The sequence below is a fragment of the Ictalurus furcatus genome, chromosome 7, assembly GCF_023375685.1.
Source record: "Ictalurus furcatus strain D&B chromosome 7, Billie_1.0, whole genome shotgun sequence".
NCBI lineage: Eukaryota > Metazoa > Chordata > Actinopteri > Siluriformes > Ictaluridae > Ictalurus > Ictalurus furcatus.
The window spans coordinates 15,289,887-15,313,811 of NC_071261.1; the positions used below are offsets into that span (position 1 = coordinate 15,289,887).

Sequence of the window (23,925 nt, forward strand, 5' to 3'; positions counted from 1 at the left end):
AAAAATGTTTTAAAATTTAGCCAAGAGGCAATTTGCTTTTCATGAATTAAGAATTTACAAACAACGCTATTTTCTTTTATCTAGATATCCACGAGAATCGGTCCAATCAAATTAGTTTAGAGGACACTTTTTAAATGCTGAAACACTTGCACTGAACAAAATGGAGATCAAAGAACATTTTTTGTGGCACATATTTGCAATACACACTGCAATTTTTTAAATGGTGTTTTTATTTTCATCGACCTTATAGCTTACTGACATCAATAAATAGTTGATCCTGTTATATTCTATCATACTATATGCATGTATTTTATTGTGCGTTGTTCATATGTTGTGTGGCACAAAAGCAAGCAAACAAACTGATCAACATTAACAAGAGATGGTCGTGTATTCAGTTTCCATTTGGGGAATAATATGGCTAAACGCTAGGCCTTTATTTTAGTCTGAAGTGTTATTGAAAAGCTTCATAGCATTAAAAAAATTCAAAATGAATGATTTAATGGTATTTATTTTAAAGTAAATGTACAGTTTTTATGAAAAAAATATTCTAATAACAAAAAAGTCAGCCATTACAGAAAACATGCTAATAAAATAAGCCATGGATAAGAAAACTAATAAACTATCTTATGGATATTATGGATGCATCAGGTTTTTAAGAATGACGAAAGTAAATCACTCATCGCAAGACAAACATCATCAAGTCTAGACTTTTCTTCTAATGAGCTTCATATTTAGGCTAAAGCCTTCTATATTTCACAAAGCTGTTACATTAGTCTCTTCCTTTTTCTCCTCAGACCAAATGGCACTGCCAGAGAATGCCTTCAAGTCTACAAGTAAGCCAACTCTTTCTTCATTCTTCACATCTTCCTCTTGTTTATTGTCATCTCCTTTTCCTTCATCTTTTGCCACCTCTTTTTTCTCTTGTTCATCTTCTTTCATTTCCTCTTCATTGCTGTTATTCTGCTTTACTCTCTCCCTTAGGTCAATGCTGGAATAGTCATCTGATGAATCATGATCTTGATGTTCCTCTTCTTTCTCTTCTGTCTTGTTCTCATTTTCACTTTGACCTTGTCCTGCATCTTCTTCTTCGTCTCGTTCTTCTTCTCTGCCACTATTCCCATCTTCATTACTGCTCAAAGCTTGCTCTTCATCATGGGGTTGAGACCTTATGCGGTCACCTATCCTGGTTTGGACCTCTGCAATGCCTTGCCTCACACGATCACGAAGGCCTCCCTCACTGAAGACAAGACGCTGGATGGTATATTCATCCTTTGTTTCATGGTTCAGTCGCTTGTAGAGGTAGAGCAGGAGAAGAACAAGGAGGACCAGGATGAAGAAGAGAATCAAGACTGTTGAAGTGCTGTCTCCACCATTTTTGTCCGACATCATCACTGAGGAAAAGAGAGAGACGAAGCAGAATGTAAGCATGTAAATTAAACTCTTAGAAGTCTTCAGAATACTTAGCTTAAGGCATCTAACATGATGAAATCAACTTAAACATGGATTTTAGCATACCACATCATCAATGACAAACAAATCCATGAAATAACTGTGGATACCTTTTAACAACGGTGAATTATTTCATCTGAGAAAACCCCACTACATCTGTATCGTAGGGTCTGTGAGGAAAAAAACATAAATACAAAGAGAAAAACATAAACGTAAGTGCCTCCTTTTTTTAAGCAGTTAGGAAATCTAGCAAAATTGTGAGTGCTATAGAGCAGAAACATATTGTCTGCAAAACTCACAGGAAGCACCTGTGGTCTTTTTATTTTTTTTTAACTAGTTGTTCACCATCATAGTCTTCTGGCATATCACATCCACATTTAAAATAAGCAAGTTAAGAATAGGATAAATGAATATAAAATCATGTTATTTTTACAAAGAAGTTTTGCTGAAGTGAAAAAAACTATATAGGCGTTTTATATTAGTCCAAATACACTGAAGTTAAAAGGAAATTTGAAAGTAAATCTACATATTTTTTGTTACATTCTTCTTAAATCAATGCATTTGAAGCACAGTTATCAAAGCACATGTACATGGCTTTAAGGTTGTTATTCACAATGTTAAATTGAAACATAATTACAAACTAATATGTATGTGAAACTAAATACTAAATATGTATATGAAAAACACAGATGGAGATAAATTAGGACACTAAAGAACAGCAAATGTATGACACATATATTCATTTATTTTTATATATTCTATACCATATTAGTGCTAAATACTAAAATCTGTCATCAGTAGCTTACCGTTACTTCTTTGTTCTTTAGCCTATATGAGCTGGCAGGAGAAAACATAGGCGTGCTGTGCGGAAAGCAAAAGAAGAAAAAGAGGGTGGAGATAAAGCACTGCTTTGAACTGGCTGTGAAATAGATATATCGATATATATATTTATGATGACATATAATATATACACCAGTTAAATCTGGCTGCTTTAGACCCAACATATACATCTTAATCTATAAATCTTTAAACAAACAAATAAATAAATATATTTCAGCAAGATTTTTCACGTGGACATTACTTATGGAAATGTAGCATTATAGGCCATTTTTAGCCCAAGAGAATTCACAGTCTATGATTTCTTTTCATTATAGCATATGTACTGTGTAAAAGATTACATGTTGGTGCTTTTATTTAGGAACTGAAGTTAAAAACTGGTCTTGCAGTACAGTTTTGTTTTTCCGTACAGGAAGGATTGCCCTGAACACTTTAGTGAGAGATAGCATGCCTGACTACTCATTGCTCAGATACCACATCCTGTTGTGTGCATTTGAACACTCAAAACTTGATACAGAAAATAAAAACCAAACTCTGCATGAGCATGGCATGTAACATGCAAATTGTTTCTCAGAGAGCATGTGCATGTTCACATGTGCACTGTCAAGCAAAACAATTCCAATTTTTAATCAATTAATACAGGGTCTTGAGTTAAAAAACAAGCAGTTATGTTGTTAGATCTAAGAGTATAAATTGTATGAGGTCACAGTCCAGTGAGTCATTAGCTTGATGGACAGATACAGTAGTTGGTGTAAGTACACCCTGATACTGGTTCACTAGGTCACAGACTAAGAATACCATCAGTCTAAAAAACTCTATTGGGGAGGCAATATAGTAAGAAAAGTACATAGACCTATACACAGACATATACCTCATTACCATGTATATAGCTTGAGTGTAAACTAATTTTTGTTCTCAAAAAGAACCAGGAACGGGAAACAAAAACAAAAGTGATGTGTGTTGTGAAAAGGAAGAAGTGTAAGAGGGTTATTTGAGGAGCAGGGTGACACAGCTCAAGGCTTTTACAGCTAATTATGGCTTGCACATTTCTTGAGTGAGACTGGTAAGTAACAGAAATTCCCTCTACTGAGGCTTTCCTGCTATTTAGGTGTTCATGCTATGTATGCTTAGGACACGAGGGGTGTGTTATTGTGACTAATTTCACACCTTCAAATATCAAATATCTATCTTCCAGTTTAGACTGACCAGCTACTGCTGGCAAAACACAGTGAGAACTGGTCAAACTGGTAGACCATCTTTGCCAGCACATAAGTACTGGTAGAAAGTAAACAGTTTCTGAGTGACCTCTACTAATGCATCATCATAGAAGTACGTTTATTTAATACTTTTATGTCATTTTGAGAAAATAATACAACAGTAAGATTATTAGAAAATTTCAAATATTCATTGATCAATTTAGTCAAGTAATAAGGAAGATGAAAAAACTAACTTACCTTCTAGTAAAGCCAGTTTGACTGGCTTAGTCTGTGTTTATCGGTGGCTGTTAGCTGATCAGACTAAGGTGGATTTTTCAGAATGGATTAAAACCAGTTTCACAGAAGAAAAGCTCATCTTACCTTGGAAGGCAAAATATGCATAAACATATATAAAAATGTTCAGCCATAACATTAAAACCACTGACAGATGAAGTGAATGACATTGATTACAATGGCACCTGCCAAGGGGTGGCACCTGCCAAGGGGTGGGGTATATTAGGCACCTGCCAAGGGGTGGGGTATATTAGGCACCATACAATGGCACCTGCCAAGGGGTGGGGTATATTAGGCAGCAAGTTAACAGTCAGTTCAAAGTGATGTGTTGGAGTCAGGAAAAATGGGTGCGTAAGGATCTGAGCAACTTTGGCACAGGCCAAATTGTGATGACTAGACGGCTGAGTCAGAGCATATCTAAAACAACAGGTATTGTGGGGTGTTCCTGGTATGCAGTGGTTAGTTCCTACCAAAAGTGGCCAAGGAAGGACAACAGTGATTCAAGTTCACAAACACCCAAGGTTCACTGATGCTCATAGGGAGCGAAGGCTAGCCCGTCTGGTCTGATCCCACAGAAGAGCTACTGTAGCACAAATTGCTGAAAACGTTAATGCCGGCTATGATAGAAAGGTGTCAGAACACACAGTGCATCACAGCTTGATGCCTATGGGGCTACATAGCCGCAGACCAGTCAGACTGCCCATGCTGACCCCACCACCGAAAATGACTACAATGGGCATGTGAGCATCAGAACTGGACCATGGAGCAATGCAAGAAGGTGGCCTGGTCTGAGGAATCACATTTTCTTTTACATCATGTGGTGCGTGTGCATCGCTTACTGGGCATGGGATAACATGGCATGAGGAGGTATCTTTAGTAGAGGATGGTGCTAAATTGAAGATAATAATGATGCATGACTTTTTGTCTTTTATTTGCTTGTTTTTCCACAGACACTCGACTGGCTAACTATACTTAACGTAATAATTCTGTGAGTGAATCCTCTTTAAAATCAAATGAAGAAAGGATGGTGCCAGATAGGTTGGCTCAACTGGGATTTTCACACACATTATATTACATTATATTTATGGCAGTTGACAGAGACCCTTATTCAGAGCAACTTACTTGTTTATAACTGAGCAGTTACCTAAAGGATGCACACCCCAGATGGGACGCAAACCCACAACCCCTGGCTTAGGAGGCCAGTGCCTTATCCATTAGGCCACTGGGGAATAGCCAAAGTGTTGAGAGAGGCCAGAGAAGAATGGCTAGACTGGTTTGCGCTAACAAGAAAGTTATTGTAATCACTCTTTACAGTTATGATGAGCAGAAATATCTTGACCGTGAAGCAGATGGGCTCCAACGGCTAGACAACATCGGGTTTCACTCCTGTCAGCCAAGAACTGGAATCTGTGGCTACAGTAGGTACAGGATCACCAAAACTGGTTAGTTAAAGACTAAACAAAGAGGTTTGTTGAAAATAAGAACAATAAAATCAAAATGAATACAAATAAAAGAAGTGGATAAAAAAAGTCAAATAAATGATTTAGATTATTAATAAACCATGCCTGTACTTTATATGAAGTCACCCAATCGTTTCCTGTACTACTTATCCTACACGTGGTCACCTATACCAAAGGACTCAGGGAACAAGTTGGGCAACACCCTGGATGAAGTCCCAACCCATTGCTGGGCACAATGTCTTTAGACTGGGGGAGGGAACCAGAGTACCCTCAGGAAACCCCTAAGTACATGAATAACATGCAAGCTCCGCACACACAGGGTGGAGACAGAAATCAAACACCCAACCCTGGAGGTGTGAGGCAAACATGCTAACCACTATACCATTTACTATTTAGTTCAGCAGTGTACAAATTAGCGACTATTTTTAAAATCTCAAATATGTAAAGAATAATATTCATGCACATGCAGCATAAATTCTTGTCTTGCAGTATGTTTGAGTTCTTACCAGACTTTGAGACCACCTTTGTTAACACTTGTTATTTAGTGTAGAGTTGGTGTGTTTCTGTCACCAAGTAATTATTACATGACTGTATGTAGACACAGTCTAATCAGTGACTAACAATATCAGAGAGTCATGGAGACACAGTCAGTGTTGAACACACTTATGGATTTTATTTTCAATGACAGATCTGCAAGAAAACATGTATTTCACATTTCATCACATAAATCAAATAAAGTGTAAACAAAATGATTAAGGAACAAGGATGAGCAAACAGACATCCCTGATTGTAGTGCACAAATATACAGTATGTGGGTATGAAAAAAAAAAGTTTAAAAAAAATCTATCATAGCCCTGGTGTTATTTAATAAATATCTAAGAAGGGTGAAATCTTTTTATTTTTTAATGCAGGCAGAAAGTCTGAAACAGTGAATCCTCAGTGCTACATAGGCTTTAAGTATACATACAGCCCACAGAGTCTCTACACAAAACACAGTCTCTAATGGTATAAAATGAAGTGTACATACTAACCCACACCACAAATGTCACAAGAGCTACATTGTTAAGATTTACACCATTCTAATATAAACAGAAAAGATGATTTTAACAGTTCTGGCCAATAGATGCAGATATGCATTATGATCATCAAGGCTAGTTAATAGCAAAGGCTAATAAAGAGTACAGCATGTGGGATTTTGGGTTCCATATTGCGCTCTCATTGACACTTTTGAGATTGATGAGCTACACACCCAAATGCTAGTGCCACCTAAATAAAAAGTACTTCAGCCCATACTGCAATCTTTCCTAAATCAGTTTCCGATTAGCAGCAGTAGTCAGTACCTGATGTAAAAGCGATATACAATTTCCTCTTTTTTAATATAACCTTTCATCGACTCATGATTTTTAACCCCACGTCTCCTATCTAAAACAAGCCTAAAATGTCAATTCTCAATATTTATCATGTTACATTTAAGGTATTTAACTGCATTTCCCAGGACCCTTCACCGTAATGTAAAGCTATCGTAGATTAGGTTAAGGCTATTGGTGTCCGTAGGTCACACTTCTCCAAATCGTGCTAGCTGCCTCTCAAGCATGTCGATCCTGTGACCCTGAGCTAACACGAGAGCACGAAGGGCACGAATTTCTGTCAAAATATCAGCCAGCTGGTCATCCTGAGGAGAGAAATGAATGAAGTGTTATACAGACAGAAAGAGATAGAAAATTATATCAAATAATTCCTTAAAGCCCATTGTCATCTAAATACATAGCTACTGACTACAATGACTAATAATGATGTCTTTTGATCCAGTTTGTGTTTGTACCTCTTTCCTTGTTCTCTCTGTCCCTCCTTCAGCCTCTTTCCTAACCTGTGTCCTCTCACTCTCTGTCTGTCTGCCAGCAGTGTTTGTGCTGAAAGCTGTAGTGCTGGTACTGATGCTAGTAGGTGAGTTGCTCTGAGGTAGTAGTTTAGGTCTTCCGCGAAGTGTGTTATATTTGGAGGCAGGAACGTTGTAGCCTCCACTCATAGAGACTAAGATTGGAGGAGCATCCTGGCCTGCAATCCAGTCTTCAGCCAGTAGAGAGGGCTCTAAGCCTGCTGTGTCTGGATACAGATCCCCCTGGAACAGGTCTGACTGGAGGGCATTTACACAACAGCAATGTAAATTCTATCCTAATATCTTAAGAGTAACATGATAACTATATCCCTCTTTAATAATACAGATTTTAGGATCATTATGTATGAATTACATTGATTATGTAAGTAAAATATTAATAATTTAAAAAAATAAGCAGTATCATAAAAAATGCATTTTGTTTTTTTATTTATTACTGCCCAGAATAAGTTATATAACAGATGTTTACATGTAGTCCACAAGACACAATAATAACTGAATTTACACAAATGAACCAGTTCAAAAGTTTATACACCCTTGATTCTTAATACTGTGTGTCATTACCTGGATGATCAGTGACTGTTTTTTATGTTTTGTGATAGTTGTTCATGAGGCTCTTGTTTGTCCTGCGCAGTTAAACTGCCCACTGTTCTTCAGAAAAATCCTACAGGTCCTGCATATTCTTTGCTTTTCCAGCATATTCTGTATATTTGACCCCTTTCCAACAGCGGCTATATGATGCTGAGATCCATCTTTTCACACTGAGGACAACTGAGGGACTCGTACACAACTATTACAAAAGGTGCAAACATTCACTGATGCTCAAGAAGGTAACACGATACATTAAGAGCCAGGGGATATAAACTTTTGAACAGGATGATTGATGTAAATTATTATTTTGTTTAAAAACTTTTTTTTCCCTTCATTTAACACTGCCCTTCACAAGCTACATAAGTATTTACATGTTTCCCAGAAGACAAAATAATAAAAATTTATACCGATCATCCTGTTCAAAATTTTACACTTCCTGTCTAATGTAATGTGTTGCCTTCTTGAGCATCAGTGAATGTCTGCACCTTTCATAACAGTTGCTCAGGACAAACAAGGGACTCATGATCACATAACTATCAACTATCACATAACATTAAAAAACAGTCGTGGTCATCCAGGTAACGACACACGGTATTAAGAATCACGCGTATGTAAAGTTTTGAACTGGTTTATTTGTGTAACTTAAGCTATGATCGTGTGTTTTAGTCTAGATGTAAACATCTGTTATGTGAAATAGCTTATTCAGGGCAGGACTAAATAAAAAAAGAAAATTTTTAAATAAATTATGAAAATTTAGCAGATTCTGCAAGATATATGTAAACTTATGACCTCAACTGTAATATATCTGTTTCTAATATTACTAAAAGTGCATTTACATAAAAACAGTGAACACAGCTTACCTTTCTTGGCACTGTCATGGAAATAGGCTCAACCTTCCTCTCATGGAGTTTATAGAACCTGGATGAAATGAAAGGAAAAGCACAAAATGTTGGCATGCTCTAAATGTGTAAAACAAGACATTTCACCTGTCGAAACAATTTCATGGTACACTTACAGTATTTGTGTGTTTTTTCAAGCCACTTTTACCTGGCGATCTCACACTTGTTAACATCCACTCCTCTCTTGCTGAGGAAACCAGCTCCTCTCTGAGGCTCCTTGCTACTGTAGAGACTGAGGAAGTGGATGTAAGGAGACTCATTGGTTACCTCAAAGTAGCGAATAGTGCAGTCACCCTGTGAGAGAGATTATGGGAAATTAATAAAAGTGCATCATTTCTTTTGAGGGATTGTGGAGCTCCTTAAATCCTAGCACAACAATCATATCAGTCAGGGGTGATAAAATTCCAAGGTTAAAAGGTTTAAATCTGGCCCACCAAATCAATTTAGAATGAGTATTACATTAAAATAGTCTTAAAATTAAAAGGACCATAAGTGAATTGAACGATTCGAAAAAGAGCTAGTCTCGGTAATTCCACTAGGGGTCAGTGACTGACAAAATGTGCTAATATGTTATTCTTTATTAGCAAGCTAAATAGTTTCTGCTGCAGCCATGTATTTAAGAGTTTCACAGCATCAGGTGTGAATACTTTAAAAAATTTCTCAATAATCTTTCGACCTATATTGATTTATTTATATATATTTTTCATTCATTAGTCGTTTTCAGGGTCACAGTAGATACAAAGCCAATCCTGGTAACAATGGGCACAAGGTAGGAATACAACCTGGATAGATCACAGGGCATTATAAACAGATGCACATTTACACCTGGGGCAATTTATTGTAGCTAATTCCCCAACCAGCAAGGTTAGAGAAAACCAACGAACCTGGAGGAAACCCACAAGGGCACGGGAAGAACATGTGAAAGGCTGCATAGAGAGTAACTCAAGCTCAGGGTCGAGCAGGGAACTCTGGGGCTGAAATGTGGCAATGCTATACATGTCATACATATTTACTTGACTTTGGTCTTACTATGCGTTTGAGTCCTCTTGGGAAGTTCATATTTACCAGCTGAGAAGTTGTAATTACAGCATCACGTGCGTTCAAGTCACTTTTGTCAGGGCAAGACAGAGGTGTACTTTCTGTTAATTAATTACTTCTGTTAATTAATTCATCTTTCTGTTAAAAAATGAGCATCAGGTGTATTTTGCTCTTTTATCTTTTTAATCAATTTATGTAGCCACTGTAAACTGTATCATTACATATTATATCGTAACTGTACAATGCTATTATATTTTGTGCAGGCAATTAGCTTGTTTTATTGTAAATAAAAAAAGCCTGACATTAACTTGCTGCATATACCAAACACGTAATAACTGAAATCAGCTTCTGGAGACGAGTAAACATTCAATTTCAACAAATTTACCGTCAACTACAGACGTTGCATCCATTGATTCCACCGTGGTTTCTTAATGACACGCCCCCAACTCGGAAACTCAAAGCTTAAACAAAATCCAGAGATTCCCACTCGTAATTACGACTTTGTGGTGGTGTTCATGTGCGTTCAACTTGTAAATACGATCTTTCCGACATGACTTGAATGCACCATGAGTATAATGTGGTCCATGAGTTTGACACCCTGATATAGATGGAAATGATGGAGTTTTATGGCCTGCCTTCTTAACTGATCATCACACATACCATCTTCTTTTTACAACTGCATTAGCGTGTTGTGTTTTGTGTACAAGGGTTAGTAATAAAACATGGCACTTGTGTAACAAGTGAAATCTCATGTAGCGCTGGGTAAAAGTGATAGTGTACTTCTGGATAGGTTTACCTTTCCACACAGATAGATCATGTTTGTATCCGGGTCATAGAAAGGAAGGAGAACTCCATTACTGGTGTCCATTTCCTGAACAGCCATTGGCTCTGAGAGATCTTTCTAATAATTAAAACCACACACACAAACAAACAAAAGTTACTCAGTAATTTGGGTAAAATTGTTATAAGCTTACTGGTACATCATAAGTCTGCACAGATAATAAAATATGCTACAGGATTCATGAACCAGTGCGACACATCCTGTATTTCACATCCTACTGCTAAGAAGTACTGTATGCCTTTGTGACAAACATTCCACAGTGTAAACTAGACAGATTAGCTAATATTGCTAGGTAGCTAACATCTGAGAAAATTTCCAAAGCTTGCTAGCTAATGCTAAATAATATATCCAAATATGAATTACCTAACATTAGAGAATATCATCAAAGGTAGTAAGATGTTTGAAATTCCCAGAGCTTGCTAGCTAATGATAAATAGCATATTTCCAAATCTACTAAGTTATTCAATAAATCCTTAAGCTAGCTAGGCAGTTATAAAATGCATCACAAACAATAGCTAGCTTGGTTGTGAAAGTAACTAGCTAGAATTTTATGATTAACTCAGAGAAAAGGGGATTTTTTTCTTCGCTGAGCTTGTGGTGTGCTTATTCCATGATATAGCATAATTCATTATATTGAAGACCATACTGTGAATACTATCTCAGTGCTACTATAAAGACTTAAATATGAACTAATGATGAGTTAAGGTATATACTAATTAAACTAATGAAGAGCTAACTTTAACTATAACGTGAGTCTTATGAATTCATGCGTGAATAATGACCACCTATGTACATTATATGCCGCTGGATGAATGGGTTGAGATGAAATGAGTAGTGTTTATTATAAGTGCGTCTTTCTATGTTCAATAAGGAGGAATAATGCAAATTATGAAAGCACTCCAGTGCTTTTTTACATAAAAAATTTAAAATTATGCATGTTTAATTCATATTCTTTCTTAGAGAGCATGTTTTATTTAGTTTACTTCTACATGTAAACTAACTAACAAACATACACAATATTTAACGTACTAACATGTACTTAAGGTGGTCGTTGTTTACACATGAATTCACAAGACTCACATTGTAGTTAAGGTTAGCTCTTCATTAGTTCGTGATTAGTACATACCTTAACTCATCATTAGTTCATATTGAAGTAAGTATTAATTCATGTATTAGTGCATGATTATTCATGTACTGTTGTTGTAAAGTGTTACCAAGACTTTTTTGATTTAAAAATAATACTAGTAATCTAAATTTTCTTTGGAAAGATTTGAGAATTGTCATATCATATGCAGAAATGATCAAGATAATAATGATTTTTTTTCTTCTTCTACTGTGGTGGTGGTGTGTGTCTCACCGTATCCCATAGAGCCATCTGTCTCTCACTCATGCGGCTAAAGCCGGTTGTCAAGATTTTTCCATCAGACAGGAAGACACCTCTCATTGGCCTAGTGCCCTCATGGGCCTTGTCACGCACCTGAGGGAAACAGAAGAATCAACAGAGATAGTTCATGTTATACAACCATACAGTATACTAGTATGAGACACACACACACACACACACACACACACATAAAGTTTAAACGAGTAGGGATTCGAGGAAGTCGAGTTGTAGCAATACAAGTGATTCCACAATTGCAGGGACATTTAATCTTTGTAACTGTTAAAAGTGAAACGTTTTAAAAACATTTTTTAAACATTCTACACAAGAAAACGTGCATTCAAAAATGTGTTAACCCATCCCATGCAATTATCTAAATTTGATCAGATTTCTTGATGAAAATGGCTGCATTTTGCTGTTAACAAAGTGACAGGGATGAGTTTTTAGTATAGAATAAGCAAATACACAAAATGCGGTTCACTACCATCATGCTAATCCATGCTAGAATGTTAACGACTTTCTAATTACTGCTACAATATTTATTTGTTTGTTTGTTTTAATTTACTTTCAATCAGGAATTTGGGAAACAGGCTTGTAATTTCAAAGTGAATAAAGTATTTCAAAGTGATGGATTACATGACCCATCTATTATAAAACACTTCCAGTTTGGGTCTCCCAGCCACATTAAAACTGACCTTAAGGATAGTTCCTCGTCGAGGGTCAATAACACGCAGGGCTTTGTCTTTGCAGGTGGTACAGATCACACTGCCTTCTCTGTTCCAGCTCACATTGTAGATCTGATCTGGATGAGCATCACTCAGCTCGTACACCAGCTCACCCGTGCCAACATCCCATATGCACAATACGTTATCACAACCTGAAACAAGGAGCCACGTGAGAAAATCGGAATCAACAAAGTGAAAGTAGCTCTTCAGTCGCATATGTGTAGCAACAAAGCATGACTGCAAGAATTTACAATTTCAACATTTGCATGCTAATGCAAACTAGTTGTAGGAGTGTCTTCTGTGTGCTGTGTATCTTACGTCACTAGCACAGACAGACTCCCCCTGAAATAGATTTTCCAAATGAATAAACTTACTTTGCTGATACTGTACATGATTAAGTTTAAAATTACAATTTAGGATTTATTGCTTTTAAGTTTTTCATATGGTCTGCACAACAAATAGTGCTAACTCAGCTATTTGACTTTACTACCAAGTTGGCCAAACAGGAAAATCATGTGATATAATGCAAGCCAGATTACACTATTACACATAATAGTTCTCTATATATGAACATAATATTAACGGAAAATTAATTAGCATTTTATTGTACAATAATCCCCCAGGATTATTGCATGTCTTTTCTGTCTTTTAGGATTTTGCACAGTAGATACAATAGTTATAAAAATTACCAAGCTGCCTTGTGTGGACAATTTAAAAAAATGGAACAGTTCAGATTTGGGAAAATATTTATAAGTTTGCCTGTTGGTTTAGTCAAAGTATACTTTTAAAACTTTACAGTAGGCTAACTAACCCAGACATAACATAAGAAAAACCTCTAACCTCTACCCCTAACAAAGTCTAAGGTGAGCCAAAAGACAAGTAACTTAAATTATACAAATTTAGCATCTGAAGCAAGCAAAATGCAAAACCACACACACACACAGCACACAATATACAACACGCAAAGAGATTACCTGCTGTTAGTAAGATGTTAAGTGCAGTAGGGTGCCAGGCCAGAATGCCCACTCTTTTACTGTGGCCCTCTAGAGTTAATGTAGCCTCCGTCATTGGCATTATGAGCCCGCCATCAGGAATGTGCCATATCTACCATCAGTGTAACACAAGACCTCTTTCAGCCACTTTCACATAGCAAATAAAAGAAACACAAGCCCGCCATGCACATTTTTATACAATATATTCTTAAAACACATAGTCAAAAATGATTATTCTTCAGCTTTACGTATAACTCAGCTCAGCGGTATAAGAACAAAGGAGCAGTTCAGCCAAGCACAACTGACATGTTGAGTCACACTCAAACTCTTTCTTGATCAGCCGGCTGGATGAAGGGTTAAGAAATCAGTGAAATTCCACTTATGAAAGCGAATTACAAAAAAAATTAAATACTGATGTCATGTACATCAATATAGCATGACATTATCAATGTGACTACTTCAGGATTGCTCCGCAATAGATCAGTAAACTAAATCTGTGTTGAAACCCCTACTGTAGGTCTGTGTCAAAAATGTAATATAATTTCACTATTATGATTATTCTGTTATTTAAAATTTTTGTCTAACATAATGCTATAAATATAAAGGCATGCAAGCCTGTGTATTATCAACATTAGATATACAGTACCCTCTGAAAATACTGGAATGGCAAGGTCAATTCTTTTGTTACACTGAGGACATTTTGATACACTGAGGACATTTTGGTATGAGATGAAAAGATGAATATGAGACAACAGATCAGAATTTTAGCGTTCATTTCCTGATATTTACACCTAGATGTGTTAAACAACTTAAAACATGGCACCTTTTGTTTGAACCCACCCATTTCTCAAGTGACCAAAAATTTTGGAACACGTGACTGACAGATGTTTCTTGTTGCCCAGATGTGCTTTGTTAGACTGATTGTTTAAAGAATTAATAGCTCTGAATGTCTATTCTTGGTTTGAGCCCTAGGTTTCACCTGTCAAGGCTGAATTTGTTAATAAAAAGGATAAACCAACATTAAGACCAGAGAGAAAATGGGAAAATGTCTATGGGAGAAAAGAAAGCTAAGAAAATTGGAAAAAATTGACAGAAAGAAACCACTACTGTATTAGCAACCAGATATGGAACAGGTCAGCCAAGGAAAACAACAACAGCGGATAACAGAAACATTGTGAGAGCTTGTGAAGAAAACCCCCAAAACAACAGTCATTGACATCACCAACAACTTCCCCAAGACAGGGGTGAAGGTATCACAATCCAGCATTCAAAAAAGAGCCCAAGTGCAGAAATGTAGAAGCCATACCATAAGATGCAAACCACTCATCAGCAGTAAGTATCAGAAAGCTGGATTGGATTTTGCAAAGAAATACAGAGATGAACCACACAAGTTCTGGAACCAAGATTAACCTCTACCAAAATGACAGAAGGACTAAGTGTGGAGAAAGGATCTGCTCCTGATGCAAAACATACGAGCTCATCGGTCAAGCATGGTGGAGGTAATGTAATGGCTTGGGCTTGCATGGCTGCTTCTGGAACCGGCTCACTAATCTTTACTGATGATGTAATTCATGATGGCAGCAGCAGAATGAATTCAGAAGTCTACAGGAACATTTTGTCTGCCAATTTACAGACAAATGCATTCAATCTAATTGGAGGAACTTCTTCATGCAGGAATTGGGACAATAACCCAAAAAGCACTGCCAACTCAACAAGGGCTTCATCAGGGGGAAAAGTGTTTTAGACTGGCCAAGTCAATCACCATGCCCAACTGAGCAGCATTTCACCACCTGAAGAGGAGACTGAAGGGAGTAACCCCCCCAAAACAAACAACTGAAAGAAGCTGGTGTATAAGCCTCGAAAAGCAATACAAAAGAAGAATACAACAGTTTGGTGATGTCACTGGACCACCAGTTTGATGCAGTTACTGCAAGCAAGAAATATACAACCCCAATTCCAAAAAATTTGGGACAGTATGGAAAATGCAGAAAAAAGAGTCACATGAAAACTCTATTCACCCTGTACTATATTGAAAACCCGTTATTAACACACTATTTGATGTTTTACTTTGTGAATTTAATTTATTTTTGAAAATATACACTCATTTCAAATCTGATGACTGCAACACACTCCAAAAAAGTTGAGACAGTCGACTGTTTACCACTGTGTAACATCACATTTTCTTTTAATAACACTTATTAAGCGTTTGGGCACTGAAGATTCCAGCTGGTTAAGTTTAGCAAGTGGAATTTTCCCCCATTCATCCATTATGCATTTCTTTATCTGCACAACTGTACAGGGCCTTCATTGCCTTATTTTGCACTTCATAATGTGCCACACATTCTCAATCGGAGACAGGGCAGGACTGCAGCTTGTAACCTGGGCAGAATGTGTTTTGGCGTTGTCCTGCTCTGGATGGCAGCATATGTTGCTCCAAAATGTGTACATAACTTTCTGCATTAATGATGCCCTCACAGATGTGCAAGTTACCCATGCCATGGGCACTGACATACCCCCATACCATGACAGATGCTGGCTTTTGGACCTGGCACTGATAACAGCTTGGATGGTCCTTTTCCTCTTTGGCCCGGAGAACACGGCGGCTGTTTTGTCCAAAAACTATTTGAAATGTTGACTCGTCTGACCACAAAACATGATTCCACTGTACTACTGTCCATCTCAGATGAGACCAAGCCCAGAGAAGTCGGAGGCGCTTCTGGACAGCGTTGATGTATGGCTTCTGCTTTGCATAGTAAAGCCTTAACTTAAATCTTTGGATGGTGTTTAACTGCCAAATGTTTACCAAAGTATTCCCGAGCTCATGTCAGGATATCCATTAAAGACTCATGATGGTTTTTAAGACAGTGACGTCTGAGGGATCGGCGATCACACACATTGAGAAGTGGTTTTCGGCCTTGCCCTTTGTGCACTGAGATTTGACAGGATTCCTTGGATCTTTTAATTATATTGTGCACTGTAGAAGGTGAAATGCCCAAAATCCTACTGATTTGTCTTTGGGGAATGTTGTTCTCAAACTGGTAGACTATTCTCTGACGTATCTGTTGGAAGACTGGTGAGCCTCGACCCATCCTTGTTCTTGAAGGACTAGGCCTTTTATGGATGCTCCTTATATACTATGATTAGACGATTGCCTCACCTGTTTCACTTCAACTACTTATTTCAACTTGTCACATCGCTATTAGTCCTAAATTGCCACTGTCCCAACTTTTTGGAAACGTGTTGCATGCATCAATTTCAAAATAAATGTTTATCTTCAAAAAACTATGCAGTTGATTAGGTAAAATATCAAATACCTTGACTTTATAAGTTTTTTTTTGTATAAATACAAGTCAAAGTACATTTACAAATCACTCTTCTTTGATTTTATTAGCATTTTCCATACTATCCCAACTTATTCAGAATTGGGGTTGCACAACCAAATATTAAGTGTTATTTACTTCAAGAATATCTGTTTCAATAGTTTTTGCGCACCTAAGAATTGGGTGGTCCAACACCAAAGGTGTGATGTTCTAAGTTGTTTAACACATCTAAATGTGAATATCAGGAAATGAAAGCTGAAAATCTGATCTATCATCTCATATTCATCTTTTGATCTCAAACCCAAATGCCTTCAGTGTATAGTAAACACAATAGAATTGGTCTTGCTGTTCCAGTACTTTCTGAGGGGACTGTAGATATACTCTATATCTGACATTTAATTATTCTTTCCATATTCTCTTATCTGCAATGACAAGAATGCAATCCCAGCACATTTTGCACTTGTGCAGCATAAAGCTATAAACTTTATAAATCCACTAACCTGCAAATTATAGCAAAATTAGTCAACAATATGACAAATTATATTTTCCTCCTATATTGATACCAAAAGTTCTTTTGTTCCCACTGAATATATACCTTTACTGTGCAGTCCTCTGAAGCACTGGCAATTACATTGTCATCATGTGGACACCACTGGATATCAAGCACAGGAGCAGCATGGCCACACACAGTGGGAGTGGACTGGTCTACTCTACCAGTCTAGAAAAAAAAATAGCAAAAAATAACACACAGCAAAACTGATTTAAATGAATAAATAAAAACCCATCTGTATTTTGCGTTCTGCCGATATTGCAAGAAAGATAGTTGGCTATCTATCAACATGTTACTGCTAACTAAAACTGGGAAAGAATTAACTCCATAAAAAAATCTGATTTGTTGAGTTATGTTTTTGGCGAATTTTGCAACCTTTGTGAGTGGTAATACAAGGAAGGCTCCGCCCCCTCCAGCCTCAGTAATAACAGCGATGAACTTTGGATTGACTGCACAAAGTTGCCCATCCCATGTCACACGGCTAACTCTGATGTCATCCAGACATTGCTCCGCCTTCCACGCCTGGGCGAATACATGTCGGAACTTACTTTGCCTAACCACACCCCTCCTGAAGGACATGACTGGGAAGAACAAACAACAAAGCAATTTAAAGCATTTATCCTCCAACAAATATCAAATAACCATTGAATGCTAGCAGAAGGCAGTTGAAATTCTGCATACTATATTGTGCATAATGCAAATCATACTAACTGGTAATAAATGCATAACATCTCGATCATTAATGAGGTAGCTAATAAACGCTAGGAAGTAAGTGCCCATTGAAAGATCCTGTTTAAGTGCTGCACTGATAGTACTCCATGGAGTCTAACAACAAGTCCATTAGAGGAAGCTGATGATGTGAGTGAGGTAATTGTTCAAAAATGAGCAATATGAGAAATAATATCATTCTTGTGAAGTAAAAGTGAGAACCCCTTCCTCTTCTAATGTGTAACTCGAGAAGTCTCAAACCTATTATGTGACTACAAGTCAGACATGCATACATATGACCAAGATTAAGAATTATTTCACATATTATTTTAGCCATTTTGTCTTTATATTGATTAGATATCTGCAGCTTAAATGCAACCCCACAATTGGTTCTCATTTAACCTCCAGTTCTACAATACACACACAATATCAGCATTGCTTTAAAGATTATATTAAAATGCAAAAAAATGGTTCAGATTAGATTTTTTACATTTAGGTAAGACCTGACTCATATCCGATTCCCATGTTTCCATCATTCCTTGGCCAAAATGTGCTAGGCTGATTCTGATTCTGTTGTTTCCACTGCGATTACTATAAGTCTTTAACATCTTAACTATAAGTCTATTTTGCCTTAAGGCTTTTTTGCCTTAAGATTTTACAATGCTGTTGGAGCTTGGACTGACTGCATCCTTGCTCTGCCATGATCTTTGAAATGTCCTTGAACACATTAGGGTTACTGGAGCATCCCTTCAGTTTTTTTATGGTATTTAATGGTTGTATCCCCCAACACATTAATGACAATTCGTTTCATCTGGACTCCTCTGATTCATGCGTGCCCTATGAGTGCCAAATGATGAATTGAGGAAAATCAAAAAACAATAGAAACCATCACAGAATTTCTACTGGTTTCCACTACAAATACCATTACAAACTATCAGATAACCTTTAAAACCATATCCATTATTGGTAATTAATGGTATCCACTAGACTTAATATACCACCCATAGAACGCAATAAATTCCCAGTAGGGACCCACAGGGACTATTACAGTTTCCATTTAAACCAATGTAATTCTCATTATAACCATTAAAACTATTGCAAATTCTATGAGGTTTCTATTGTTTAGCAGGGCCGATATGGTTAACCTCATCTGAATGTGGCCCACGTTGGATGTGAAAAAATCTGATCCAATCTGTTTACACGTGTCAGAAGTGAGCCAAAAAACAAAACAAAAAAAAAAAAAAAACAGAATTGGTTTGCAATGTCAATGCAGCCACTGTCACTCTAGAGCAAAGTACACTAAATGAATGAATGGATGAATGACTCCCGCAATGGGAGCTTCTGTATATAATGACGGACAAACCCAGAGGTGTACCTGTGTGGGGAGGATATCGGTTTTGAACCTGTCCTGTAATATTTTACAATGTTTATTCACGGGCGGTAACATAACACATAAAACGCAAGTGATTATTATGTGTAAAATAGCATTGTTTTGCGCACTAATTGCGCTGCCATGATGTTTAAAATTCCATATTTAACCGCCCATTATTCATTTGATTAATCACATTTTATTGGCTACCGGTTGCCACGCGAAACGGAATTAACCAATCGGAATTGTGTGTTGTCCGTTTTCTATTTGAAAGCCAGCTAGCTATACTCTGAGCTCAGGAATATCGAGCTAATAACTGACGAAGTACAGGTGGAGCTGCAGGAGGAAGGAAAGAAGCGAAGTCGTTTCCCCATCTTGTTACCGCCATGTTATTTTAATACTGTTCATGATAAAAGTATTTTAAGGCAACTGTATCATTAAAACTACAGTCTGGTGTCAGCACACACAAAGCTCGTGCCCTTGTCAATATAGCTAATTGTGCAGATCACACGGTGATTTTATTTAGTAGCCTATATTCCCTCATCCTCCTGAGATTAATTCCAAACCACCATGTAGACAGCCTCTAAACAATACACAGTACAGCACAAAATGCATGAACAGAAACTGTATTACACTGCAGCGCAGACAACGAGAGGCCTAATTGACAATTATCACGCGCTCGCGGGCGCATAACAAATAGGCGCCTGGAATGAGCGTGCGATACAAAATCTAGGCAATAAAGAGACTGTTAGAGCTACTGTACCTTGGTTTGGGCTTGCAGGAAATACAACAGGACAACTTGACAGGAAAGGCAAGAGACAATATCCTAACACACACAGCGAACGAATCCTTTCAGTCCGTCGTTATAGTTTTGCATAACCGGCTGGAAAAATTCTCCTTGCCCGAGAGAGAGAGAGAGAGCGAGAGAAAGAGACTAATCCATTATAGTGGTAACTAATCCATAATAGTCGAATTTTCTATCCAATGTTAAATTGTTGGTTAAAAATATTTGTTTAAAATGTGTAATCGTATATCTTATATGTACACCCGTTAAAAAAAATGAATAGACTAGAGGTTGCGCACGAGCGGCCATCCAAAATGCTTAGAATGAAGTGTCCCGGTATGTAGCATCAAATAACAGGAGATAAAACAGCCAGCTGGAGGACGCCTGTTTACGCACTAAAATCTTATTCTTGCATATAAATACTACCACGTTCACTATCAGAAGATATAAATGAATCAAATGATGACATGCGTGGTCATTAACGATATGATTTATTGCGCTACCTACCTACAGCAGTCTAATCGCAGCCAATTGGCTCCGTCCCAGCGCGCGCACTGCCGTCCTATATAGTATAGTATGGCAAGGTGGAAGTTACCGCACAGTGTACGTACTACATAGTAGGGGAGTATGCACAGCCTTTGTGTCAAACAGCCTATTTCCTGTTTCAAGCCCGTCATGGATTCAGTGCTCACAATGGGCGCAATGTTTACTCGGAAATAAAAAGAAAAGTGCACGCGTTGTTCATTTTGTTGTGTGCTTCTCAAATAAAAGAGATGTGTATTTAGCTTACTGAGAAAATATCAGTAGAAGCACATTACACAGAATCAGGCACCTGATAAGGTTTCATATTTCAGGGCAGAATTCAGAATAAAAGCCCCATGTCGCTCAGAAAAGGTGCGCACATTTATAAAATAAAATAAATATTTTAAAAAAATACGCACAAACTATTAAATTAATGTAATAGATCTAAAACTTCCATTTCAATTTGTATAGTGCTTTTAACAATGGACATCGTAACAAAGCAGCTTTGCAGAAATATATATAAATTTAAGGATGCACATTTTAAATTCATACATTTATCCCTAATGAGCCAGTCAAGCCTTGCACTCAAGTCTCCAAGAGTGAACAGTGGACTAGTTCAACAAACAGACTTCATATAAAAACCATAATGAACTTTCTTTTACTTTTACACTGTCCATTGTTACCCAGATGAGGATGGGTTCCCTTCTGAGTCTGGTTCCTCTCAAGGTTTCTTCCTCATATCATCTTAGGGAGTTTGTCCTTGCCACCGCTTGCTCATTTGGGATAAATTAACACACTTAAAATCTGTATCCTGTGTTTATATGTTTCTGTAAAGCTGTTCTGAGACAAGGTCCATTGTTAAAAGCACTACACAAATAAAATAAAATTGAATTAAATTCAAGCCAGAGGCAAAGGTGGCAAAGAAAAACTCCCTGAGAGGACATTAGGAAGAAACCTTCCTAATGTTTGGGAACCAGACTCAAAAGGAACCCCATCCTCATCTGGGTGACACCGGATAGTGCAATTATAAATCATTTCCCTTCTATACTATATAATACTATATAATTTAAAAAAAAAAAAAAAAGTGCAATTGTGTAACCAGGAACTTATGAGCAACTTATGAGTATGAGCATAAGAGCCATTAGGAATACATTATAGATTATTATAGATTAAGATATATTCATTATTTAACTTAATTTCTATTGTGTTGAAGTTATTAACTGGTCAATGATGGAGACAAACTTTTCAAAGCAATCTTTAGGCTGTCCATTCTCAGCAGCAGCAGCGAGTGAAAAATGTCCATCATTAGGTGCAATCACAGAACCAAGAGAACCAAACAGTTTTCCTGACCTTATAAAACGTAAACTTAATGATTTTATTACAACTAGAATTTGGTACTGGCACACTGCTGCCTGACAGTGCAGCTTGGTTTGATCCTGAGCTCAGTGTCTGTGTGGAGTCTCTGTGCATGTTCTCCCTGTGACCGGGTGGGTTTCCTCCGGGTTTTCTGGTTTCCTCCTACCTCGTATAAACATCCATATAGGTGGATTGGCAACACTAAATTGTTGATAGGTGCAAACGAGAGTGTGAATGGTGCCCTGCAGCAAGGGTGCAGGAAGTGTGGGTGCTGAGGGTGCTGCAGCAATATAATATATAGTAATATATAGATAAACAAATAAATCTGCTAAAAGAACTTTAAAATGAAGTATTTCGAGTAGTTTTTTAGCGTTGCACGTCAGAGATCCTTATACCACAACTATTTGCCAACTATTAAAATTTTTTTACAGTGTACAGTATTAATGAACAATACATCATACTTTTTAAATGTTCATAGATACATTTAATGTTATGGACCATCCACAAGACTTGAGTCTTTGGGACAGAGGAGTTTCCAGTTTATCAATAACATGACAAGCTGCATTTTTCTCAGTGACATACATACACACATTATATATATATATATATATATATATATATATATATATATATATATATATATATATATATATATATATATAAAAAGAGAGCTTTCGAGGGAATGATTTTATATAGCTGCTATAACATTAGTGAGAACAGGTACGAACTCCCGTGTTGGGAAACTTACTGACTGTTACTGTGACAAAACGATGACGCGCCTTCCTTAATTGTTAATGCCTCCTAACAGAAATCTTTACACTTTTCTTTGTTATACAACACATTTTTAATTCATTTATTATTAGGCTTAGATTATGTGGATTGTCAGCCATACAAGTCCCTGTGAATGAGCTATTAAAGAAACAATAATGTATTAGAATGAGTGCATTAATATAATCCCTACTCATTTATTATACGGTCTTAAATATTCAGATCTGTGGTGCTATAAAAAATTAAACAACTGACTATCGTTCGGCTGTGGCATCACAGCGCATGCCATGAACTGTACGCTGCTTAAAATGTCAGCACCTCCAATGTAAAACGCCTTCCTTTATCCCTATCTTGTATTGAACCATCATCTCATGCAGGATGTGTTCCTGTTTTGCACCATGTGTTCTTGTGATAGGTTCCAAATCTCACGTGACGCCCAACCAGGATAAAGTGGTTACTGAAAACAAATGAATGATGATTTTTTCTTCTAATGCAGCTTTTGATTTGTCCACTGTGTCCAGGAATAAGCACAAATCATCAATGAGGACCTTTGATCCATCAACAAAACTGCAAACCTATGGAAATAACGACACATATCAAATTACATGCATATTATATTACATTTATAAGCACATATACTGTACCAAGCACCATTTCCCAAATGGCAAGCACTATGCAGCAGCACAGAAATAACATATGTACAAGCAACAGGTTATTATAACACTTTCACAAACTGTATCCAACACAGACTAAAAAAAATTATACACATTCGTAAACGGCAGGTGAAGCTTGTCCTCATTTACAGGGATAACGCATTGAATACTTTTTTATTATTATTATTTTTTTAAAGCTTTATAATTTATTAAAGTAATTGGCCTCAGCATTCCCATCCTTTACATCCCTGAACCCTATGGCATATCGTCCAGCAACTACATGCATAATGATTAGGCT

General features: G+C 37.1%; 2 protein-coding genes across 3 annotated transcripts; both read right to left on the reverse strand.

The window, feature by feature from the left end:
* Positions 1-492: 492 nt before the first annotated feature.
* Positions 493-2,312, reverse strand: si:ch211-119e14.1 (cilia- and flagella-associated protein 251). The gene is made up of 3 exons (XM_053628862.1): positions 2,256-2,312; positions 1,560-1,619; positions 493-1,391 (listed from the first exon to the last, which is right to left on the reverse strand). The coding sequence occupies exon 3, from the start codon at positions 1,387-1,389 to the stop codon at positions 754-756; it is 636 nt and encodes a 211-aa protein (XP_053484837.1). The 5' UTR covers positions 1,390-1,391; positions 1,560-1,619; positions 2,256-2,312; the 3' UTR covers positions 493-753.
* A 3,405-nt stretch (positions 2,313-5,717) lies between these two features.
* coro1b (coronin, actin binding protein, 1B) lies at positions 5,718-20,923 on the reverse strand. Of its 2 annotated transcripts, none has more exons than XM_053628860.1 (11): positions 20,836-20,923; positions 17,843-18,048; positions 17,513-17,635; positions 13,580-13,709; positions 12,576-12,757; positions 11,857-11,976; positions 10,455-10,559; positions 8,769-8,914; positions 8,582-8,639; positions 7,059-7,370; positions 5,718-6,908 (listed from the first exon to the last, which is right to left on the reverse strand). In XM_053628860.1, exons 2-11 carry the CDS (start codon positions 18,044-18,046, stop codon positions 6,792-6,794), a joined length of 1,497 nt encoding a protein of 498 aa, XP_053484835.1. In that variant the 5' UTR covers positions 18,047-18,048; positions 20,836-20,923; the 3' UTR covers positions 5,718-6,791. The 2 variants fall into 2 exon arrangements, with proteins under 2 accessions (XP_053484835.1, XP_053484836.1); XM_053628861.1 differs by lacking the exon at positions 20,836-20,923 and adding an exon at positions 20,308-20,817.
* Between the last annotated feature and the right edge of the window lie 3,002 nt (positions 20,924-23,925).